This window comes from Plecotus auritus (assembly GCF_963455305.1).
Source record: "Plecotus auritus genome assembly, chromosome: 5".
Lineage (NCBI taxonomy): Eukaryota > Metazoa > Chordata > Mammalia > Chiroptera > Vespertilionidae > Plecotus > Plecotus auritus.
In genome coordinates, this window is record NC_137776.1 from 53,072,155 (window position 1) to 53,098,621 (window position 26,467).

Genomic DNA, 26,467 nt, shown 5'->3' on the forward strand with positions numbered 1-26,467 from the left:
TATTATATAATTGAAATAGCATCCTGGAAACTTTGTGAATAACTTCTAGAAAACTTTGGAACTCAAATCCTTTTGGAAATTGGAGATAGCCTATACATCATTTGCGAGAACAGTGTTATTAACTAAATGTCAATTTTAATTTTAAATGTATTTTATCTTTTTTTGTTTGTTTTTTTCTTTTTGAAGTGGTGATGGAAAAAATAAAAAAAATTAAATTAAATTTTAAAAATTATTTTATCTTAAATTAATTTTTAAAATAATTTTAACACCATCAATCACAGAGATATGTACGCATTTTAATATTAATCATGAACTTGACCTAAAGTCTTTTAAATCTGATAATGGTATTTGTGTGCAAAATTTTCTTATTTCTGAAAATGAGGTGAACAGTAACTACAGTGAGTAAATGAAACTTTGTTTACGTTTTTGGTGGGACTTTTTCTTTTCAGAAGGTAAAGCCATCTAGCTCATCTGAATGCAGTACAGTTGATATTGCTATCTCTGAAGAAGAAGAAATGATCCATGAACATGAGAAGCCAAAGCATCTTAAAAACAGTAAGAAAAAGTTTCTTTGGATATTATACTGCAACTAGAGGCCCGGTGCATGAAATTCATGCACGGGGGTGTGTGTCCCTCAGCCCAGCCTGCACCCTCTCCAATCTGGGACTCCTTGAGGGATGTCCGACTGCCCGTTTAGGCCCGATTCCAGTGGGATCGGGCATAAACGGGCGGTCGGACATCCCTCTCACAATCCAGGACTGCTGGCTTCCAACTGCCCTCCCCTGCAGGCCTGGTCCCCCCCAACTGCCCTACCCTGCAGGCCTGGTTCCCCCCCAACTGCCCTCCCTTGCTGGCCTCATCTCCCCCAACTGCCCTCCTCTGCTGGCCTGGTCACCCCTTACTTCCCACAACTGCCCTTCCCTGCAGGCCATCTTGTGGCAGCTATCTTGTGGCAGCCATCTTGTGTCCACATGGGGACGGCCATCTCGTGTCTTGGTGTGACAGTCAATTTACATATTACTCCTTTATTAGATAGGATTAGACTAAATTTCTCTTAATCTAAATAATACTATTGGATATATTTTTAATTGTAGAAAACTTATTAATTTGGCTAACAAATACACACAGTGTGTGTGCACATTCCCATGTGAATCCTGATAGAAAACTAAAATAAATATCAAGAAAAAAGTCAACATTTAGAAAAAAGGAAATGGGGCTACTTTCTAGGGAATCTAAAGCAGTAGTTAAGAGTGTGGGCTCTTGCCCCAGCTGGTTTAGCTCAGTGGACAGAGTGTCAGCCTGTGGACTGAAGAGTCCCAGGTTTGATTCTGGTCAAGGGCACATGCCAAGGTTTCGGGCACAGTTCCCAGTGTGGGGAGTGCAGGAGGCAGCCAATCAATGATTCTCCCTCATCATTGATGTTTCTATCTATCTCTCTCCCTCTCCCTTCCTCTCTGAAATCAATAAAAATTAAAAATAATTTTTTTAAAAAAGTGTGGGCTCTGGAGTCAGAGAGCCTGAGTTCAAATCCCAGTCCTCTACTTATACTTACCCTCTCTCTGACTCATTTCCTTATATGTAAAATGAAGGTAATAACAAAACTTACTTTATAAGGTTGTTTAAAAAAATTGAATCAGGGTTATGTGTATATGTATTTTTATGCCTTGTGGAATGGAGTCAACATTTAAATATTCATATGAAAGCATCCTTAACTTTCATAGAAAAACAAATCATGTAATAGTGATATATTTTTGCATTCCACATGAATATTAAGAAATGTATAAGGCTTCAGTTGGTTGACTCTCTAGATATGTAACATACATCTCTTACTGACTTATAATTAAAAGTAGTTTCCTAGGAAGATTAACAAATGGCTACAGGTTCTAGTCCTTTGAAATGACTGAACATCATCAAAATAGAAACTGCTAAATGCTCAAATTTCTATATTCAAAATAAACATCTGCTCTTAGTAGCTGAGTTGTAGGACTTGTTTCATCCAAAACAAGGGAAGAAATATTTCCTTTTTTTTTTTTTAATTTGACCAAAGACATATACATTGATATTGGGTAAAATTCTAAAATAATAAGTGTTGTTAAACTCCACCCACCTCCATTTCCTCATTTTTTTATAGGTTAATCACTCTCTTCTCCTTAGCTTTCCTTATGCTAATCTCTTGACCAGAAAACAGAGTTCAAAACCCATGCACATGTACCCTACTCACAAAGTACTCCATAATCTAGGTTAGCTCCTCAGTTAATCTCAAACAAAATTCCCATTTCCATACCATCTAAGAATTGAAATCAATTTAACTGATACTAATACTTCTTGACATTTAATAAATATTTGTGAATTTAAATGGGAATACTTGTTTTGCCATGGGAATCTTCAGAGAATGAATTTTCAGGCATTATATCAATGTGATATTCAGAAGATGTATGTGTGTAATTAATTTTTTTTTTTTTTTTTTTTTTTTTTTTTTTTGTAGAAGCGGTAATACTAGTAGGGGATAAATTCTACTCTCAGACTCTGTCTTGCAGGCTTAGGGAATGTGCTGAGTCATCTCTGCCTTTCATAATTTCTTTTAATTACCAAACTCACAAGTTAAGTTTTTGTGTTTTTTCCTCGGTGATTGCAGTGTTCAGTACAGCAGGGGTAAAAATCAATTGCTTGTAAGTCAGAGACCACCTATATTAGATTCTGTAAAGCATATGGTAGAAACTTTGAGATGTTTATTTTTTTCATGAATTGTCAAGATTTTTTTAAACAGTTTTATTCTTGACAGGTAATGAACGAAGATCTTCACCAGGTCAAATTAGTAGAGAATCCAAGAGAGGAAAAATTTGGCGAAACATAAGGAAAACCTGCTGCAAGATTGTAGAAAACAGTTTTTTTAAGTGTTTCATTGGCCTTGTCACTTTGCTCAGCACAGGTGCTCTGGTAAGTAAGGGTATGTGAGATTTTTATAGGAAAAGTATATTAGAAGTCTGTTAATTTGTAGAGTCACCATAACAAATTAGTTTCCCCCCTAATACTTATTATTATACCACCATAGTTCATAATCTGTGATTTTAGTTTTGAAAGACATACATTATAATTTATTTAAAATCTGTATAGGCATCATTTAATATTAAATAAATAATACAATTCCAAAATACTGTATATTAATGGCAGTGGGGAGAAGGAATGTTAAAATATACTTAATTTTTATTTTAATAAAGTTTCATATAAGAAACAAAGTTTAGGCTTCCTGTCAAGATGGTGGCACAGGTAAACTCGGTACTTGCATCCTTCTACAACCACATCAAAATTGCAACTAAACTACAGAACAACCATCATTCAGAACTGTCTGAAATGTAGCTAAACAGAAGTGCTACAGCTAAAGATATAAAGAAGACATATTGAGATTGGTAGGAGGGATGAAGACACTGAATCAGTTGGTTCCACACCCAAATGTGGCAGATAAAAATTGGGAGGGATATCGTGGTTTGTGGAGGGACCCCCTGAGGAACCAGGGTTCCAAGCTCCACACCAGAACCCCCAGCCCAGGGTTCCAGTACCAGGAAGAGAAGTTCCCATAATTTCTGGCTATAAAAACCAGTCGGGATTTTGGCTGGCTGACAAAGAAGACTGCTGAAGTCCCAGGGGTTTCTCTTAATGCAGCTGTCACCAACTGGTGGTCTGCAGATCACTGGTGGTCCCTGAGGTCCGAAAGGTTGGTGACCACTGTCTTAAAGGGTCCATGCCTGGACTTATACTCACTCATTCTGTGCTCCTGCACTGTGGGAGCACCTTCAAAGTCATCAGGGACATACAGGGAGGAACTGAATTCACCAGCATCAGGACAAGAACCGGAGGGACAGCATTTTTCCCAGCCAGAAGTGCTGGAAGAGGTTATTGTTCCTTTTCAGAGCCTCACCCTGAAAGAGCCAGCAGGTAGGGACCATATCTGAGTCTCCATCAACCTGGCCCCACCCTGGTGATTCCCTGAGACTTCATCTCACCCAATGCATTTCCAGTGGCTTTACCATATGAATAGTCTGTCTTGGTTCATGCTTCAGACTCTCCTAAAATCTCTCAAATAAGCAGTATCTGGACTCGGTATGCCCTGTACTTCTAGCTATTCACAGGATAATTTTTTATAGTAGCAAAGGATTGAAAAGCAAAAATAGTCCATAATAGGTATTTATGGGATTATCGTACAGTGGGATACTGTGCAGCTATTTAAAAAGCGCAGGAGCTGTATGCATTCTGATATTGCAAGATATGGTAAGAAGTGAAAAAAATGATCTAGAATAAAGTGTATTACATGCTACATTTTAGGTAAGAAAACAAGAGTAATAGAATGTATATTATTTGCTTTGTTTGATTGAAGAAGATCAGAGAAGAATGCATAAGAAATAGTTAACTGTGAGATGCACAGGATAGAGAAGATAAAGTAATGGTTGGGAACCATACTTTGTACTGCATATGTTTTTAAGTAGACTTTATATTGACATTTATTACACATTCTGAAAAACCACACAAATTATAATTGTACAGTATAAAGGATTTTCAAAGTAAATGCACCTGTGTTATTGTCACTTGGCTTGAGAAACAGAACATTACCAGGAATTCAGAACCACATTCTGATTCTTCACAGTCACTTCCCCACTCCATATGTGTAGCCAGTATGTGCAGTTCAACTGCCATTGATTAGCTTTGCCTGTTTTTTAAAACTTTAAATTAAAATGGAGACTTCTGTACATCTTATCATATTGTTTTGCATTATATGCCTATTCAAAAAATAAATACACATCTATATATATAAAAGCCAAGCAACTGGACGACTGGAACGACCGGTTGCTATGACACTCACTGTGGCCAGCCAGCCTGCCCCGATCAGGGGCGGGCCAGCCAGCCAACCTCCTGTGGCCCCTCCTCCCAGCCGGCCCCGCCCCCAATCACCTCCCCCAACCCTGATCAGGGGCAGGGTCGGCTGGCCAATCTCCCATGTCCCCTCCCCACAACCGACTGGCCCCGATCGGTCCTGATCAGAGAGGGCTGGCCAGACCCCACCTGTGCACAAATTTGTGCACTGGGCCTCTAGGAATAAAATAGTCCTTTAAAGTAACTTTAGATGATACTTATAATTTGCTTTTATAGACACTTTTCTCCATAATTGGTTCAATTAAGTCAGTAATTCTGTTGTCATTTTATATTTACTTTTGTTTAACAGTGGGTTTATGAAAATCACACCATTTTTTGAATAAGGTTATTTTAATCCTTGTTTACTTTTTAACCTTGAATATACTTTGATACAAGTCTGCCTGAGATTATTAGTACTTTGTTGCCTTTTGTCAGTGCTAAAATAAAAGCAGCATGAAATTGCTTTGAATGTCATTATTAAACTTTGCATCCTTCATAGAAAAACCAAGGTTGACCTTTTAAAACTGAGAAGCTTTAGAGAAACTATTACAGTTTTACTTCATATTTGTGTGTTTTAACTGGTGTACCTGATTATTCCTGCAGTGAAACAAGCTTTGTGACGTTTTCTTATAATAACACTGTGGATTTCTAAAAACATTTAAAAAACAATATCTGCTCTGTTATTAGCAAGTGCATATATTTGTACATTGGCCACATGGAATTAGAGATAAGAGCCACATCAGATGTGACTGCAAATACCGCCTTTTATATTAAGGTTGATTAACTGATTTGGTCACTATTTAGAACAGTTATGAAGTCATGTTCAATCTCTATAAGAAGTGGTTCTAGGATCAATTAATGATGTCTGTTACAGGCATTGGATCAGAAAATGATACTTATGGGTTATGTGAATAAATGCAAGAAAAGTGAACCAGCCCTTGAGACTACAACCTATGACTTTGCTCACCATCTGCTTTTTGGAGATGGCATTCCATTCCCCTCATGCAAAAAATGTTTTAGAAATTACATGTATGCTAATCCGTGAATTTTTTCCCCATAGGCTTTTGAAGATATATATATCAATCAAAGAAAGACTATTAAAATCTTATTGGAATATGCAGACATGATCTTCACTTACATCTTTATTCTGGAAATGCTTCTAAAGTGGGTGGCGTATGGTTTTAAAGCCTATTTCACTAATGGCTGGCACAGGCTGGACTTCATGGTTGTTATTGTACGTATGCAAAACAACATTTTAGAGCTATTTGATTTGCTGTTGCTTCTTTATTCTTACTCTTTTACTGTTCCATTTACTTGTATCTTCCTTTATCTCTCTATATACATTTTTAGTCACCAACATTCCATATTTCTTCATTTGTAATGCTTAATATTTATCCTTTTCTTCTCATTCTAAAACTTAAAATTCAGCACTTCATTTCTTGATTATTCTAACAGTCACCTATGTACCCACTGTTAACAAACTAGGCTTATTGCATAATATTTTGAAATTATCAGCATCTTAAAATAATTAAATTCTGCCGAAACCGGTTTGGCTCAGTGGATAGAGCGTCAGCCTGCGGACTGAAGGGTCCCGGGTTCGGTTCCGGTCAAGGGCATGTACCTTGGTTGCGGGCACATCCCCAGTAGGGGGTGTGCAGGAGGCAGCTGGTCGATGTTTCTCTCTCATCGATGTTTCTAGCTCTCTATCCCTCTCCCTTCCTCTCTGTAAAATATCAATAAAATATATTTAAAAAAAAATTAAATTCTATTTGCTCAACTTTTAAATTATATTTTCAAAATGAGATACATATAATTTCCTTCACCAGTACCACACTGATGCCAGCAACCAAAAACCCTCATTTGGATCACTGCAATAGCTTCCAATCTGATATTCTGGCTTCCACATTTTTCATTTATGTTGCCTTGTAATTACAGAAAATATGAAGGCACAATAAAAGTTAATCATAACTCTTCCACCTTGCTCAATCTCTATTAACATTTATTAATCTCTAATCGTTTTTATGCAAATATGTTTACTTTGAAAAATAACCTTACCATATTTCTATTCTTTGTATTTAACAATATTTATATCTTTCTTGATGCCTTTCCTCTAAAATAATTCTGTATATTGTCTTAACTATATTTATATACAGATGAATATGTAAATATATTCAGTTTTGTTTCAGCAAATAGATTGTATACTATAACTATATTGAAATCATGAAACTGATTTTTAATCTAATTACAAACTAAAAAATGGATATAAATATTAATCCTTAATTATAATAAAGAATAAAGTATAATAAAAATAAATTATAATAAATAATAAACAATATATATTATTTATTTTAGTAATATGTATTATTATCAGAAGATATCTTTAAATCATTTAAGTGATTTTAACACAAAATGATATTCTTATACCTTTCTATAAGTCATTGTTAAAGATGGATTGAAATATATAGTAAAACTTTTGCATATTTCTTGGTAGGCTTTGACTATGTCTCTTTTTGTAATAAATGAGAAGTTTATTTATTTATTTATTTTTTAAAATATATTTCTTTATTGATTTCAGAGAGGAAGGGAGAAGGAGAGAGAGATAGAAACATCAATGATGAGAGAGAATCATTGATCGGCTGCCTCCTGCACACTCCCTACTGGGGATCGAGCCCGAAACCCAGGCATATGCCCTTGGCCGGAATCGAACTCGGGACCGACGCTCTATCCATTGAGCCAAGCCGGCTAGGGCGAGAAGTTTATTTTATATATTGTTTTTGTTAAAGTTAACACTAAATCCTATTAATTATTTATTTTTCACATATCTAGGTATTTTGTCTGAACTTAATAGGCAAATCTCAGGAACTAAAACTACTTATGTCCATAAAATTCCTTCGGGCACTTAGAGTTCTGTCTCAATTTGAAAGAATGAAGGTAAGAGAAACGTTCCTAAACTTATCTATAACTTTTAATTTAAAATTACTAAATTTCCACAGAAGTACAGTTTTGTAATCTGTACAAAAATCTAATACAAAAATCCTGTATTCTACTAAAAGTATAGAAGAAGAGTACTGGTATATTAGCTTTGCTTACTAGGATTTTAGGTGTTTATTGTTCCTAAGATGAAAACTAATAAAAATAAGCAAAAGTGAAACAAAAAACCAAAAACCCTAATAGTTGAGATAAAATATTTTCTGCAGAAATCTACTAGCCTTGTTCCAAAGTGCCCTTGATTGTCAAACAAAACTGTGTGAGGGGAACAGTTTTGAATTCAACCTGTGGAGACTCCAAAGGTTGTGAACCAACACTTCCTGGATCAAATGCCCAACCTGTGCTGCTCCCAGGCAGAGCCTCTGGAATCCAGAGGCCGGCAGAGGAGAGCAAGGGTCCACCCTGCACCGTAGGGTCCCCCAGCATTTGGTCCCCGCAGGAAAGGGGTCCGCTGCTGCTGCAGGAGTAGGCAGGGTGACACCTCCTTTCAGATGCTCGCTCGTGGGACTCAGCTCCCTCTTAGTCTTCGCATCCTCTTCCTTGTCCTCCTTGCCCCAGACACCCCAGAGGGGGGGACTGTGCTCCAGATAATGGTTCACGGAGTAGGGGCCTGGTGTCACTCTGGTGCCTGGAGCAGAGCCCGCACACAGCCCTGTGGAGCCGGACCCTGAGAAGGGCGAGGAGCTGGACAGCACAGAGTTGACCTTAGGTAGCTGTAGATTCCCTGGGCTCATGGGAGGAGCATTTCTCTCTTCTTGGGAGATGAGAGCCAGAAGTCACACAACATGTACTGGGGTCTGAACTGTAGTTGAAGAGCTGAAACATTTTGAATTTGAGAACTTATATGTTGACAAGGCAAGAATGAGTCTTGGAAGTTCTTTTGGTTTTACCAGGAAGATGACTAGAAGACTAACTCCCATCTTTGAGGGGCGTGAGGAGCTGATGTACAACATAGAAATCTTATTCCAGGCAGGAATGGCTCACCTCCCTTCAGCCCTTAAGTTACTTGGTTATTCTGGGACCCTCTGTGTTTGGAGACTAAAATTTCATAACGTGCTTTTTACAGTATCTGCCACTTATTTTACCAGAACCATTGCCATTTCCCATGTTACTAAAGATCAGAGTTTCCTCTATTATGACTGTATGTATTTCTGCAAGTTTATATATGATTTCCTGCTATCCAGATATATTTCTTAGAAATGTTTTCATTGTTTACTATGAACTGAGCCTAGAAAAAAATGTCTATGCAAACTGATCATAAATGTTTGGTTTGATCTTTAAAAACATACAGCTACATGGTTTTTAGTAAAATACAGGTCACGACTTAGGGACTTGAGAATTGAATTTTAGACTTAGGCTCAAGTTGCCTTTGAAGAGGAACTATAATTGTCTCCTATTAAACCTGAAGAAAATCCCTTTGAGTTTTGTGGTATTTGATATTCCTTTCATGTAAGTCACCTAGTTAATTTTTCTGAAGTTAAGCTTTGTATTATTGCAGTAACTACTTTTCAGTTTCTAGGAATATGCAAAAAAGAATTATGGGATTATCATTAATAATTAAATAATAACTAATACAATTATTCATGTCTCTGGTTAACTTATGAAATATTTTTAACAGCATTATAGAGGCCCATAAGGTGGTATTATCCCCAATGGTTTGCTTTTAAACCAAAATAAGGAGGAAAATAAGCTGAGAAGTAAAATGTGGTTGAAGAGGTTAAAATAACAAGACAACTAAATTTCCAGCATAAACATAGCCATAGAAAATTTTTATAGAATATGCTAGGGCTGTAAACTACACATGACCTGTTAACTCAAATTACTGTGGGGTGGGAATTACAGAAGGGAGATATTGGTCAAGGGCACAAACTTTCATTTATAAGATGAATAAGGCCTGGGGATTTCATGTACAGCATGGGGACTATATACAGTTATTAATATTATACTGTACACCTGAAATTTTCCAAGAGTAGATCTGAAGTGTTTTCACCACCACCACCACAAACAAAAAAGAACTAGATGTGGTTAATTAGCTTGATTGTGGAATCATTTTATAATGTATACATATACCAAATCATGACTTTGTACACCTTAAATATATACAACTTTTATTTGTCTATTATACCTCCATGAAGCTGGAAAACACACAGAGAGATGTTAATTAATGTAACTAAAGTAAACTTTTTGTTACTGTAAGAAATGTTATGGGATAATACCAAGGTTATTTTTTTCTCTAATAAATTTAGATACACGGGATGAAGAGTGCCTCTATTAGCAAATTGTCTGCACCTAATTTAGAGAAAAGTAGGAAAGCTGCCTCTGCTTGTTGTAAATTAAGCACTCTACTATTTGATGCCAAACATTCACTAGAATGGCAGTGAGATTGTAGCCATGGACAATTCAAGGACGGGTATATACTAGTAGTAGCCATTCTTAGATCAAGGTCAGTTCTAGATCTTAAGCTTCATTGAAACCTCTGGAAATTCTGTAGTTGAATGATCTCTGAAGATATATCACTGATTATATAAGGAAGCTACATGATTACAAAATTAATATTTTATGTATTTAATGAATTTTGGGTCTTCTCCCCCTGTTGAAATATTTGGGTCAATCATATCCATGGTTTTTATTCTTACATATGTGCAATTACTAACAGGCATAGCATTTTTTTCATCAGCGGCAACAGTGGACCTATCAAAATACCTAAAGTGTCAACAAAGGACTTGTGACTTAGTTTTAGAAATAAAGTCTTTTTGAAACTGTAATTAAAAGTCAAGATATTAATTCAAGGCCAGAAAACTAAGGAATATAAGCAAGAAAGTACAGGCAAATGTATATGTATCCAGTAATGACTGAGGGAAGGAAAGGTTAGACTGGTAGAAAAGAAAATCAATGGTGACTCAGAAAAAAAGGAAAACTAAGTGATTTCGAGGGAAGAGAGTCAAAAGTGTAAATGGTAACTGAAAGATAAGGAAATAGCAAAGATTGTCCTGACTGAGTTGTTCAGTTGGTTGAGCATCATCCTGTGCACCAAAAGGTTGCAGGTTTGATCCCTGGTCAGAGTGAGTAAGGGAAGCAACCCATTGATATTTCTCTCTATAGCAAAGATTTGAAATATTCTGTTGGATATAACAACTGGTTTTACATTTGCCATACCAGCATTAGTGAAGTGATTAGGAATAAATACAATGCTGATTGTAATATTAAAAAATGAAGGGAGTTGAGGAAATGAAGGCAGTGATTATAGGCTATTTCTGTTATTCAAGTTTAGGTAGTGAATTCGCTTCCCAAACTTTCCACTCTGCAGTATCTCACCAGTGACATAGAGTGATTCAGTGAAGTGATTTATGAATTTGTGAGGCTAGCTGCTTATTCATGTCTCTTGGAACAGTCTTCTGACTTGACTTCACTGATCTACAATCTCTTGGTCTTCTTTTATGTCAAACTCTGCCACTTCTTTACTTTCTTCTAGGTAGGCTGTTCCTCCTGAAGGTTAGAATCCCCAACAATTACGTCTGGTCCTATTTTATTCTCATTTTAGATGCTTTCTATTGATGAGAGAGAGAGAGGGAAGAGAGGGAGAGAGAGAATCATCAATTTGTTGTTCCATTTATTTATGCATTCATTGATTGATTCTTATATGTGCCTTGACTGAGGATTGAACCCACAACCTTGGGGTCAGCCTTGGTGTCTTCCTTGGCATCAACCTTGGCATATCAAGATGATGCCCTAGCCCTAGCTGGTTGGCTCAGTAGATAGAGAGTCAGCCTGTGGACCAAAGGACCCTGGTTTGAATCTGGTCAGGGCCATGTATTTTGGTTGCAGGCTCCTCCCCAGCCTGGGCCCTGGTCAGGGCACATACAGGAGGCAACCAATTCATGTGTTTTTCTCACATCGATGCTTTTCTCTGTCTTTCCCTCTCTCTTCCACTCTCTCTAAAAGATCAATTGAGAACTATCCTGAGGTGAGGATTAACAACAACAAAAAAAGATGATGCTCTAACTAACTGAGCTACCCAGCCAGGGCCTCATATGCTTTCTAGATAATCTTAGACATGTATACAGGTTCATTTGTCTTGCCCATTTCTCGCACAATAGTTGATACACGTGTGTTAAATCAGTAAAATAACTCTTTATTCTAGCATTTATATTAATTAGCTCTGTTGTTTTTTTAATGATTATTTTTACTAAAAACATTTTGAGACTATCTGGATTTTTCATGTATATTTTTAATTGAAATTTTTTATTTTGGTTATTCAAATACCAGCATGTGTGTGATTTAAAGATAACCTTTTTTTGTTATTTCAATATGACATTAAATTAATTAGCACTTCCAATTTAATCAAAATAGTTTCACATTTCTTACCTAAAGTTTACATGTTTGTTTTTTATATGCCAGGTGGTTGTGAGAGCTTTGATGAAAACAACTTTACCAGCTTTAAATGTGTTTCTGGTCTGCCTTATGATCTGGCTGGCTTATAGCATCATAGGAGTAAACTTATTTGCTGGCACGTTCTATGAATGCATTGACCCAACAAGTGGAGAAAGATTTTCTACATATGAAGTCAGTAATGGGAGTGAATGTGAAAGTCTTGTATTCAATGAATCCATGCCATGGGAGAATGCAAAACTGAACTTTGATAATGTTGGAAATAGTTTCCTTTCATTGCTTCAAGTAGTAAGTATGCTTTTGATTTTATTATCTTTTACATGTGCATCCATATTGTAGGTAAGCATAAGGACAAAATGTGGATGATTCATACAATTGGTTATACATTATTTTAGCTATTATTTGTTCATAGATACATGTTATAAACAAATAAGTTCATTTGGAAAAACAAAAGTGAAACAGTTTCTGTACTTTTTGGAGAAGGCGGGGGAGATGAAGGCAGGACTGACTGGGGAAATGGCAGGTACTGGCCAAACCTGCTTCTATCACTGATCATGTACCAGGGTCACAATTTTTGGTCCAACTCAGGTTACCACAGTTTTATTTCTACTTAGTGCTTTGAAGAATGACTACTCAGTCACCCAACATCTAGCAGATGTGAGGAGGTGAACCATTCTGGTCTTGGCTCCCCCATAGAAAAACACGTGTAATAGCAGTTACAAGTATCTAAGATACCTGAGGAGCATGTATTTATTTACTATATACCTATCTCTCTACTTATATCTCTGCCTTTCTATTTATACTATCTTAAAATATTTTTAGTTACCAACTACAGTTACACTAAGTAATTTTAAATATCTGTTAACAGACAACATAAATGTAATAATAAAAATGGTAGGAATCTCAGTTACACAATATATTGAAGTGTGGTCAGTCTTACTAATCAAATGTTTTTTTTTCTTTTTTCTTTTTTTTAAATAAATCTTTATTCAGATTATTACAATTGTTTCTCCTTTTTTTCCCCATAGCTCCCCTCCACCCGGTTCCCACTCCACCTTCTGCCCTTACCTCCCCCCCACTGTCCTCATCCATAGGTGTATGACTTTTGTCCAGTCTCTTCCTGAACACCCCCATACCCCTTTCCCCCTGAGAATTATCAGTCCACTCCCTTTCTATGCCCCTGATTCTAATATATTCACCAGATTATTCTGTTCCTCAGGTTTTTAATTCACTTGATTTTTAGGTTCACTTGTTGATAGATATGTATTTGTTGTTCATAATTTTTATCTTTACTTTTTTCTTCCTCCTCTTCTTTAAGAATACCTTTCAGCATTTCATATAATACTGGTTTGGTGGTGATGAACTCCTTTAGCTTTTTCTTATCTGTGAAGCTCTTTACCTGCCCTTCAATTCTGAATGATAGCTTTGCTGGGTAGAGTAATCTTGGTTGTAGGTTCTTGCTATTCATCACTTTGAAAATTCCTTGCCACTCCCATCTGGCCTGCATAGTTTCTCTTGAGAAATCAGCTGACAATCGTATGGGTGCTCCCTTGTAGGTAATTAACTGTTTTTCTCTTGCTGCTTTTAAGATTCTCTCTTTGTCTTTTGCTCTTGGCATTTTAATTATGATGTGTCTTGGTGTGGTCCTCTTTGGATTCCTTTTGTTTGGGGTTCTGTGCGCTTCCTGGACTTGTAAGTCTATTTCTTTCACCAGGTGGGGGAAGTTTTCGGTCATTATTTCTTCAAATAGGTTTTCAGTATCTTGCTCTCTCTCTTCTTCTGGCATCCCCATAATTCTGATGTTGGTACGCTTGAAGTTGTCCCAGAGGCTTCTTACACTATCTTCAATTTTTTGGATTTTTTTTTCTTTTTGCTTTTTCAGTTGAGTGTTTTTTGCTTCTTTGTATTTCACTTCTTTGACTTGATTCTTGTGTTCCTCTAGTCTGTTGTTGGGTCTCTGTATAATATTTTTTATTTCAGTCAGTGTATGTTTAATTTCTAGTTGGTCCTTTTTCATATCTTCGAGGGTCTCTTTATATTTATCGGCCTTTTCTAGGATATTCTTGAAAAGCCTTATAACCGTGGTTTTGAATTCTATATCCAGTCGTTTGTTTTCCTCCATTTCTTTTGTTTGTGATCTGTTTCTTTGACGCCGCATTTTGACTGCTTCCCTGAGTTGGTAGGGTAGATTTGTGTGCTAGGTTTCCTATATGGCCCAGTGGGTCGGCCTCCCCAGTTAACCTGAGGTGGATACTCTTGGTGCACCCCTTTGTGGACTGTGTGTACAGCCTTGTTGTAGTTAAGTCTTGATTGTTGTTGGTATCACTGGGTGGAATTGACTTGCAGGCCAGTTGGCTGTAAGGATCAGCTGTGTCTACGCTGGGAGAAGTTCAGTGCTGGAGACAGACTTATAGGATTAGACTTGCCAAATTGCAATAGCCTCTGTGCTCAGCTTGGATGGGGTGGAGTCTCAGGGTGGAGCAGACAGTCTTGGCTTCCAGTCAGCCTTGCCCTTGCACGCACGCGCCTTCAGACCTCTGCCTTCCCCGGCTCCCAAGTCTCCGCCCGAGAGTCCAGATTCCCCCCACAAGAGCGTGGGTCCTCAGGGGCTCGCCTGGAACTGGGGTTCAGTGCAGTCAGAACTGGGGTTCAGTGTAGTCAGGAGCTTCCAACTCCCTTCTGCTAGGGAAAGCCTGTGGCAACCTCCGCAGCCTTTGTGCACACTGGTGCGCACGCCTCAGACCCCTGCCTGCTGGGGCTCCCCCGGGTCTCCCCCGGGTCTCCGAGTCTCCGGGTGCCTTTCTCTCTACCTGACAGTCCAGACTCCCCCTGTATGAGCCTGGGTCCACGGGGTTTCACACGGGACTGAAGTTCAGTGCAGTCAGAACTGGGGTTCAGTGAGGTCGGGGGCTTCCTTCCCCCTTCCGCCAGAGAAAGTCAGCCAGGCTCTCAGCCACCCTTCCTCTCTGCGTGCACAAAGACCCTTTGCTGTACCTCCAATTCTCTGTGAACTTTTCTCTTTCCTTCTAGTTGTAGAATTTCCACTCAGCCAGCTTTCCTGTGGTTCTGGATGGTGTCCGTTCTGTCTTTTAGTTGTAGTTTTGAAATTGTTGTGCGAGGCAGCAGTTTAGGTGCTTACCTATGCCGCCATCTTGGTTTCTCCCTAATCAAATGTTTTACTATATTAATAACAGATTGAGTTTTACTTTAATTTGCCATAAGGCATAAAATTTCCATAAGAATTAAATACATGCCATTTTTTACAGGCAACATTTAATGGATGGATCACTATTATGAATTCAGCTGTTGATTCTACTGGTGTAAGTACAGTATAATCCTAAAGTCATTGTTATAGTTCAAGCAAAGTCATTTTTCTAATTTAAGAACAGGGCACTAGCAAGAACAATAATTAACAGTGTAAAAGCAAATACTTAGGCTAGACAAAAGTTAAATACTGTTCAGATTGAGTATCTCACGGACAATGAAGTCCTTTCAGGATTATATACAATGGTTGAGGCCCAATAGGCCCACTTGAAGGATTATCAGACTTCATAACAATTATTAAACCAATAAAATAAACTTTAAAATCCAGTAAACAAAGCAATGATATCTCTTCACCAATGATCAAAGAGAAAACATACCTCAAGTAGCATTGTTGGATTTTCTTATCAGAAATTATTTTGTAAATCTAATGTTTTAAAAAGTCAGTATCAATATTTTCCTTTTTTTCACTTTTTATACATTTTTACTTTTAAAGAATTTCTTTTTAGTGCAGTTTTAGGTTTACAACATAATTGAGAGGGAGGTACAAATATTTCCCACATACCCCCTTCCTCCGCACATGCATGGCCTTCTTGTTGTTAACATCGTTCACCAGAATGGTATATTTTTTAACCAAGAATAAATCTACATTGACATGTCATAATCAATCAAAGTTCATAGTTTACCCTGGGGTTCATTCAGTGTTGTACATTGAATGGGTGGGTTTGGACAAATGTATGGTGACATGTATCCATTATTACAGTATCATATAGAGTATTTTCACTGCTCTAAAAATCCTCTATGCTCTTCCTCATTTTGTTTATTTTTTAACTTCACTTTTAGGTAAATATGCAGCCTGATTTTGAAGCGAATATCTATATGTATTGTTACTTTATTGGTTTTATTATCATTGGATTATTTCTTCCTCTGACTATGCTGGTCGGTGTTATTCTTGCTAATTTCAACAAGCAAAAAATAAAGATAAGTATAAATATCAAACGCATTTTTAAGAATGTCCTGCTTCAAATGATTGATTTTGGATTCAACTTAATGTCATTTCTTTTTGGTACTCACCTAAAAAAAGATTGATGTTCCTGCATATTGATAAACATTGCTAAAATGTTCATTCTGTACATTGTTTTCTATATTCAAGTATGTACAAACAAGTTTAAAAGGTAAAGATTCCAAGTGTTTCTATATGTACTAGTATGTTCATAAATAATGGCATGCTAAGAAATAAAAAACATTGTGCATTTGCGCAAATATGTGAAGACTACACCTTTTTCCTCTCTGAAATTTTCAGTCTTCAGAGTCATAACCAGCATACACATCTTCTCAGTTAGAGTAGCTTTCATGCTAGAAGTAGAGAGAGTAATACATTTGAATTGGGTGGCTTAAATAGGAGTACTTACTTAGAAAGAATTCAGAGGCAGAATTGAACCACTTCTTTGGTGCCATTTTCGTGTAAATGCTTCTACAAATTGTAAAGGTTTCAGAATTCGTCTATGTCTACTTATTCTAACCACATGGACCTACTTTTTATTGGTGGAGGAAAGCCTTCTAACAAATCAAAGAAAAGAATCATTTAATTTTAAAAGTACAATTTAGCCATGTCAGCAAAGTTTAGCTATGTGCAGATTCTGGTAAATAAACAACTCTGAATCTCAGATGGGATTAGAGAGATCGGTGGTCAAATTTCTAGAAAGATAAGCCTTTCTAGAGATTTCCTTTCCCCTTTGTCTTGGTCTAACAAGAGGTAGCTCAATAAACTGAAAATTTTAAATAGGTTGACCACCCACAGGAAGGTGCACCAAAAGATAACTAAATATCAATCACTACCAATATGTATTCCATATATGTTTTATATGAATTTTTGTGCAGAAAATCAGACATGTTTAAACATGATTTATTTCATTGCAGTTAAGCCTTTCTTTAAAGATTAAATCAATCACTACCAAGCTTTCCAAAATGCATATTAATATAAAATGAAATTTGGATTAAATCTGATTTTAATATATTTTTCTTTTATTTCTTTACCAGGGAGGCTCCAATATCTTTATAACAGGAAAACAAGAGAAACAATATCTAACACTGAAGAAGCTGATGTATAAGGACTCTCAAAAAATACCTCGCCCAGGAGTAAGAAAACATCTAGATTTTTTAAAGTTTCTAAAAAAGTTTCCTTGACATATTCATCTTTAAAATAAACATGTTTTTAAAATTCTTAACAACAAATGCTTTTGACAAAAAATTTTATAAATGTGTTCCTTGACAAAGCTTTTGATGGTCTTATTTGCTTTGACTGTGTGCTATAATTCTAGTTTGGTAAAAACTTAGGCCCTGACTTACTCTCCTATTTATGCTGGAAGGAAAGATATAAATCTAAAGACTTTGTGTGTGTATAGATATCCTATTAATATGACTATTACACCTTTTTCTTCACCCACAGAACAAGTTCCAAAGATTCATCTTTGACTTGGTAACAAGTCAAGCTTTTAATATCATCATTATGGTTCTTATCTGTTTCCAAGCAATAACCCTTATGATACAAAGTGATGAACAGAGTAGACAAATGGATACTGCTGTCCTCTGGCTTCAGCTACTTTTCGTTATTCTATACACTGGAGAATGTGTGCTGAAGCTCATCGCTTTCCGTTGTAACTATTTCACCAGTGGATGGAACATTTTAGATTTTATAGTGGTCATTTTCTCTATTACAGGTAAGATTTCATGTAGTCAGATTTTTATTTGTAGTAATATTAATTCAGGCAAGTTCTTATAGTAAATGTCTCCTCTTACTCAGCAAAGCAGGTAGGGACCCTTGTTATTTCCAACAGAAATGCTTTACATGTTTGCATTTTATATAAAAATGTCTGTACACATGCCTGATATATATAAAATATTCAAAAATACTGTTTGAATTAGTACACAGACTTTACTTCACAGACCACCAGGTAAATATTTAATTACCCCTTCAGTATATCAACTACATTATTTTTCTAGGATGACACTAAATCTCTATATATCCTAGCATAATATAAACTTTCAAGCTCACTATTTTCCCTTTTCTCTAATCTCTAAAACTACTTACAGCTTTCACAACAGTAGAGTTTAATGCTCTAGGTCACTAGTTTTACTCCGGAGATCTCAGTCTTTGATTTAACCAATATATTTGATTGTCCTCTTTGTGAATAGATATTGCACTATATTCAAAGAACTCATTAGTAAACAAGTTAGCCATAATTCCTATATGCTCATAGTTTATAATCCTATATAGTAAAAGCCTAATATTCAAATTGTCCCCTCGGGTGGTTGTTTGACCGGGAGTTCGACCATTCGCTATGACATGCGCTGATCACCAGGGGGCGGCGCGGAACATAGCGGGCATTGGTGATGCAGCGCTGGCAAGGAGAGCTCAGGTGCCGGGAATCCACAAGGCGCCCGCCCCACACCCGCACAGCCTCTTCTGGGTGAGCTGGGCCACAGCCACTGGGACCGTAGGGGCTGGTCAGGCTCGCTGCGGGTTCGTGCAGGAGCCGGTCTGGGAGGCCGGCCAGGAGAGAGCATGCTGCTCACCTGGCTTCCATGCAGCGCCACTGGGTGGCCCAGAGGCCCACGCTATGCCCCAGCCCACGGCATCCAGCCACGCTCACTGCATCTCCGCGTGGGGACTCAGGCGCCGTGACTCAGGGGGAGGGGGGCATGCGGGGACCTGGGGGCCCAGGTGCTGCCCAGGGAGGGCCCAGAGGTCAGCTGGGATCTGCCCTTCCATGCCAGATGCTGCACTTCGATCGACAGCCAGGCCAGGGACTGCACCCATGCAGATAATTAACGGTGCATTTTACTGTGCTATTAATGAAAATGTTATATAAGGGATGTTACAGCAGCACACCTAATCAGTAAGTAGAGGTCAGAGAAAACTTCATGGAAAAAGCAGAAGTTAACTATTGGATAAGGAGGTAGCCAAGAAATAAAATAGGAGAAAAGGGTTTTAGGCAGAGAAAAGTTTGTTTCTTGTCTGCCTCCTATAAGACACATACTAGAATGTGAGCTCCATGAGTATAGGGACAATATTTAATATTTATTGTCAAGTACTATTGTGTGTAGTCAGCAGTAAAAAAAAATGTAGATAAACTGTCAGCCCAGCTGTGCTTCCAGAAAATCCACTCATTCACCTGGTAGTAGAAACAGTGCAACTACTATTGACAGACAAGTGTAAGACGTTTGACTGAAAGTGCATTAAGGCAGAGGGAGCGGGTAGGAAGGTAACTGAGGAATATGGCATTAAAGAGCCCTAGGAGACTAAAGTGAGAATTACTGAATCAGAAAGAGAGGAAATGGTGGTCAGAGAAAGCTGTTTGGAGGTGAGGTCTCGGAAGGCAGGTATCCTGTGTGGGTCCAGAATGTGGCTATTGATGTAAAATTGTTAAAATTAAAAAAGCCAAAGACTGAGCGACTGGCCTTTGAATGGGTTGTTGATGGTAGGTGCTGAGATGGAAAGGACCACATGAGCCAGGTACTAAAGAGTCCAGTTGAATATAAATGAGGAGAAATGACTAGATCATAGAGTCAGGAATGGGAGGAGATGGTTTTGTGAAATAACATGACCCACAAGGAGTTGAAATTAATTTTTTTCTCAAAATGATGGAAAGACAAGGTGTCTGGAAATCACTTTGTAACAAAAAAAGATGCCTGATTATTCCATCTTTCTACCAGGAGAAATATGGAGTGGGGAAGAATGAGCTGTCTGCAGTTTAGAGGATGTAGAAAAATATGCTTATATTAAAGGCGGATACTCCTGCATAATGGAAGAGTTTGGAAGACTGAGGAGAAGTGAAACATTGAGCCAGAGTAGGAGGTTCATTAAAACACTGTGAAGATGAGGGTATAGAGAAGACAGAAGGTCAGAGAGAATGCCAACATTAATAGTGACAAAGTTCAACAGAATGTGAGACCTGAGTCTTCCAGATGCAGCATGCCATCTCAGTTAAAAGCTTCATATAATTCTCCCCTCCCCCACCTTTTCAACTCAAAATGAACCACATCCCCTCCAGTACTTCCAAAGAACATCCTCATGCTTTTTATGACAATTATAATTTCACCTTGTTTTATAGTTCTGTCTTCACTTTCATAGTTCCCTCATTCACCCACTACTGCCAAAAAATTGTTCCAGGCAAAGACTCAGCTCTTCAATTCACAGTGAAAGCTCCCAAGGGCCCAAATACTGTTTATGAAATAAATAAATTAAATTATAATCTGTGAGTCACTGGATACATTTTTCAGATGATGTGTTGTGGAATTGTCCACCTGAAACCTGTATAATTTTGTTAGCCAATGTCACCCCAATAAAGTCAATAAAAATATTTTTTATAATCACATTTATCAACCAGATTTTTTTTGCTTTGCATTATAATTAGTTTAAATGTCTTCCTCTAAAGATTACAAGGTCTTTGAGGACAGAGCCACATTAATCATCTTTGCATATTTGCACAACACCTTTATTAAGTATCCAATAAAGGTTGCATTGAATTAAATTTCTTGATTCAACTACAATCAGAAAAATATGACTACTGTCCTATATTATAGATTCATGCCCTCTGTTATTCCAGAAGTATTTGAGACATAATACTCTTAAGGTGATGATGCAAAGAATTATCTTCCAACTTTTACCAGATACTCTGAGCATTGCCACAATTATTATTTGGCTAACCCAAACTTCCAATGTGTGCTAAATGCTATATAGGGAGGATGAATAAAATGATCTTAACTTATAGAAAAAGGTGAAATGTAAAATAAATTTATATTCCTTTAAATATCATGAAATTTAAATAATTTGATTGCCTGCTTTATCTTTCCCCACATCAAGGACTACTTCTGCCTCTGATAGGAGAATACTACTTTGTATCTCCTTCCTTCCTGCAACTGATAGTTCTCTCCCGGATCATCCACATCCTGCGTCCTGGGAAAGGACCAAAGGTGTTCCATGATCTGCTGCTTCCTTTGGTGCTCTTCCTCCCAGCACTGTTGAACATCAGTCTTCTCATCTTCCTAGTCATGTTCATCTATGCCATCTTTGGAATGTACAATTTTGCCTATGTTAAAAAGGAAGCTGGAATTAATGATGTGTCCAACTTTGAAACCTTTGGCAGCAGTATGCTCTGTCTTTTCCAAGTTACAATATTTGCCGGTTGGGATGGGATGCTTAATGCAATTTTTAACAGTAAATGGTCTGACTGTGATCCTGATAAAATTAACCCTGGGACCCAGGTGAGAGGAGATTGTGGTAATCCCATTGTCGGAATTATTTATTTTGTCAGTTACATCCTCATAGCATGGCTGATCATTGTAAACATGTACATTGCTCTTATTATGGAGTTCGTAAATATTGGTTCTAAAAAAAAAGCCAAGACCTTGAGTGAAGATGATTTTAGGAAATTCTTTCAGGTATGGAAGAGGTTTGACCCTGATGGGACCCAGTACATAGATTCTAGCAAGCTTTCAGATTTTGCAGCTGCTCTGGATGCTCCTTTGTCCATGGCAAAACCAAACAAGGGCCAGCTAGTGGCCATGGATCTTCCGATGGCTGTTGGGGACAGAATCCATTGCCTGGACATCTTACTTGCTTTTACAAAGCGAGTTGTGGGTAAAGATGTGAGGATGGAGACACTTCTTTCAGAGATGGAATCGGGGTTTATTTTAGCTAACCCTTTTAAGATCACATATGAGCCAATTACAACTACCCTGAAACGAAAACAAGAGGCAGTCTCAGCAACCATCATTCAGCGTGCTTATAAAAGTTACCGTTTGAGGCAAAGTGCCAAAAGAACATCAGATATCCATATGATAGATGATGACAGGGAAGCTCAAGCTACCAAAGAAGATGCCTAATTTGAGAAAGCTTAGGAAAATCAACTATTCAAAGCCAGATCTAGTTCCATTTACCATCTTTTCACCTTCTTTACATATCTCAAAAATGTTAAAAGTTTAAGACAGAAATAAAAGCAAGGATTAGAGATAGTAAAGATTTCACTTAATCAATTGTTTACAACTCATGGAAGTTAAGCTTGTTTTCACAAGATTTTATATTAAATTCACCGTTTTACGTTTTACCCCTCTGTATTCAATGTAACCAAGACAACACTTTAAATCACTGTAGTGAATTAAAGTGGTTTAAACGTCCCATTTGATAACCCAATGCTTGGGTTCTATATATGATTTACATAGTGTATGCTTCCTCTGGAGAATGGGGAGAGGGTGGTAGAGATTAGTAGCAAAAGGGTCTTATATATTTTATGTATATTTTAATTTGATGGGACTTAAGTCCCCTCTTTCTTAATGTAGGATAGTGTTTAAAAACAGTACAATGCTACAAGCCATTAAATCATGAACTCAGCTACACAGATGCCAATTGGGGGAAGAGGAAGGGCAGTTTTTAGAAAGTGCCTTTAAGATCAATCACAAAGACCTTGGGCTGAATCAAACCGCATTTGAAAAAGATTGATCAGAGCTCTGTTGTTGTTTTCTTTTATTTTTGGTATGAAGAAGGGGAATTCATGTTTTTTATTGTTCTTGGATTCCTGGTTTCTCATCTCTGGCTAGTTCCACCTAAGCTCAGCTCTTCAACAGAATGATTCTTAGGAGAAAAATAACGGGAAACACATTTTTTAAAGTATACATTTATTAAAATGAAATAATAGGCTATGTTGATAGACTCAAGTCTTACATTATCATAGACCTGATGTATTTTACTATTTATCCATAATGTAACATTGAGTATATAAGATATGGCAAATGCATGTAATGATATGAATTAGAAGAGTCAAGGGCTACCATTGTGTCTAGGGATTTTCACAGTGTCTTGATCCTGGGAAACTGGCCAATTTCATTGGGAAACAGACCAATTTGAAGTACGTTTTGCTGTATTTTATGGTTCTTTATAATTTAGAGAAAGAAAATGATCAAAGAAACTGTGAGAACTCTGAATTAGGAGATCAAAGTGTAAGTTTGCTGTTGGTGGGATATTATAACATTAATGTATGCAAGTTAGTTTACATTTACTCATTTATCATTCCAAGTTCTTTGTTGTTTCTATCCTATCACATACATAACTACTTTGTAAAATGTTTTATGTCTGAAACACTTTAAAACCCTAAACATTAATTTTAAGTATTAAAATTATTTTGAAAAGATAGGCACAAAATTGTTTTTTTGATATAATCATAAAAATGCAGTCACATCCACTAAGTTTGAGATCCTGAAATTTATTAATTTTGTATAAAATTTGCTATCAATGTGCCTATAAAGTCCTAAAGGATTCAAAACGAAAATATCTATACTGTAAGCTTAAATGACAAGTTTTCAATATGTTGTATGACATTCAATGCCATTTAAATATCAATTGTATTTTATTATGAATGCATGATCTTGAGCCTTAACTATTATAATCTAACTTTTGCTCCTCAGAAATGTATTAACCTGACCAAGATGCCTTTAGGGAATCTGATCCCAAATGTAACTTCAGGGTTCTGTTTTTTTCCTATGTGCTCCTTCCCTTTCGCCTCCCGCTCTCCATCAGGTATGTGATGGGGACCATAAGAGATCAGTGTTAACTTGGTAACCTGTTGACCTGGTGCTTTATCTAAGTTTATCAGTTTTCTGTGTCTTGGAAGTGCTTTAATGCAGATACTGCTTCCGATATTTAAACTGAATCTTAACTTGCTTCTGTAAGTTCCATAAAGACCACAAACTGATTTTAGTTTGAAAATTATATCTTTTACTTGTAAACTGTGTTTGCCACTAACCAACCAGTATTGTGTAAAGAATTATTTTTAACAAAGTCGTACAATATATTCTACTTTTTAGATACTTTAGAGAAAATAATAAATGCAACCTGTTAACCACACTAAGTTTTGTTTCTTTTCTTTGACAAGTCAGTTTGGCAACTTTCTATAATAAAAAAACCCAAAACACCTTTATAAATGAGTCTTACACTATAGTTTATTCATTCAGGCTCAAAATTCAAAACTGGGAAAATTTGTGCTTTCTTTTTATTCACTTAATTTAGTAAAATTAATGTTAGTAAGCTTACCAGAGACCCTACATGTTAACAACATGTAAAAAACATTATTTTCATTGAAATCATATTAAGTTCATTACATGTATTTAAGTATTATTAGAACCTGAATGTTGAAATTAGAAAAAATATTGAAATTAAATTTATTGGTATGCAAAAAAATTATTGGTATGCTATTATTTCCCAATATCTGCTTCTTTAAAAATTGTTTCTGGTCTTCTAATAAATGTAATTACTGAAATGGTTATAATGATTTGGAAATGGCTACCATTTGTTAAGCAGACTGTTATGTCCGGCCTCATGCTAAATGTTTATCATGCATAAGCTTAGCATTCACAGCAATCATGAAACAATGATGATTCTCATTTTATAGATGAAAAATATTAAGATTAGAAGGGTTATAAGAACTTTTATCTAGCACAGAACTTGTAAATGACAGGCCAGGACTCTAAACCAGATCTAGTCTCAGAGCCTTCGTATTTAATCACTCTGTACAATAACTGTCTAGTAATAAATGACCTCAGTAGAGACAGAGGAAGTTTAAGATTAGTGAAATTGCTATATAGAGATAAGGAGTACCTCTCTATCTCTATGTTTGTCTTAGTCTCTAACTCTATGTCCATCACTATGTCCTCTTCTATGGAGGAAAATTTAAAAGTAGAGACAATCCTACAGGTAAACCCAGAATCTGGGTAGATAAACATATTTACATACATACATACATACATACATACAAAGACAAATTTGAGACAAAATGACTTACTGACTACTGTGGGGAACACATAACTATATAGCTGATTATAATATGTGGTAATTTTTATGCCACTGGTTTAAATTATAATATGTATACAGAAAAAAATTATGGGTTCTGATTGGAAATTAGTAAAGCACAGGTGAAGTTAGTAAAGAACACCTCTGAAGAAAAAGAAAGATTTTATCAATTAGAAAAGAAGGTAAATATCTTGATTTATTTATGGTATTTTTGAGTGTATCTCTTTGTATATTTTTGGTAGTGATTATTCTGAGTATTACTATCAATCTAGCTATCTACCTATGAATTACACAGTCTAATAATTTCAACATTTTACCACTTTAAGTGAAGTGTGGAAGCCCCATTAAGGTCCCTTTCTCTTCTTTGTTTTAAAATAGCTTTGTCATAGGAATCAAATGGTGCTATAATTTTTGCTACAATCATCAAATGTGGTTTTAAAACTCATGAGGAAAAGAAAGCTTTTTTTTTAATGTACCCATATTTATGCTCTTTCCATTATTCCTTCTTCCTTTCTGATGCTCCATTATTCCTTCCTTTATCAGTTCCTTTCTTTGGAAAAAATCTGTTCAACCAATCTTTGGAGTAAGTGATTTATTTCTTTGTAATATTTTAATATTTATTACATGTTGAAATGATAATATTTTTATATATTGAGTTAAACTGAATTCTTAAAAACGACATCTGGTAGTAATATCTTTTAGCTCTTCTTCCTCTGAGAATATTTTTATTTCTCTTTCAGTCCTAAAGGATAAATTTATAGAATATAGAATTTGCATTTGACAGTTGTTTTCTTTTAGCACTTGAAAAGTATTGTGCCACTTCTTTCTGGTTTCCATTACTTCAAATAAGAAATCCATTATCATTTGCATTGGTATTCTGGATAGGTGCCTTGTTATCTCCCTCCAGCTACTGTCAAGATTTTTTCTTGGTTTTAGTTTTCAAAGTTTTTACTTTGATATATCTTTATCATAGATTTCTTTGTGTTTATTCTGTTTAGCATTCACTCAAGTCTTTGGAATTGTAGATTTGTGTCTTTTACCAAATTTACGACTTTTTTAGTCAATACTTTTTCAAACAAC

General features: G+C 36.5%; 1 protein-coding gene across 1 annotated transcript in view; it reads left to right on the forward strand.

The window, feature by feature from the left end:
* The window catches only part of SCN7A (sodium voltage-gated channel alpha subunit 7), an 87,103-nt gene extending 62,658 nt beyond the window's left edge, over nucleotides 1–24,445 (forward strand). The window contains exons 16-25 of the mRNA XM_080667300.1: nucleotides 450–555; nucleotides 2,783–2,937; nucleotides 5,966–6,139; nucleotides 7,732–7,836; nucleotides 12,292–12,570; nucleotides 15,549–15,602; nucleotides 16,387–16,524; nucleotides 17,581–17,682; nucleotides 17,993–18,263; nucleotides 21,410–24,445. Of these exons, the coding sequence (XP_080523426.1) occupies nucleotides 450–555; nucleotides 2,783–2,937; nucleotides 5,966–6,139; nucleotides 7,732–7,836; nucleotides 12,292–12,570; nucleotides 15,549–15,602; nucleotides 16,387–16,524; nucleotides 17,581–17,682; nucleotides 17,993–18,263; nucleotides 21,410–22,431 (2,406 nt within the window). The 3' untranslated portion in view covers nucleotides 22,432–24,445. The remainder of the gene's footprint in view (nucleotides 1–449; nucleotides 556–2,782; nucleotides 2,938–5,965; nucleotides 6,140–7,731; nucleotides 7,837–12,291; nucleotides 12,571–15,548; nucleotides 15,603–16,386; nucleotides 16,525–17,580; nucleotides 17,683–17,992; nucleotides 18,264–21,409) is intronic.
* The last annotated feature ends 2,022 nt before the right edge of the window (nucleotides 24,446–26,467 follow it).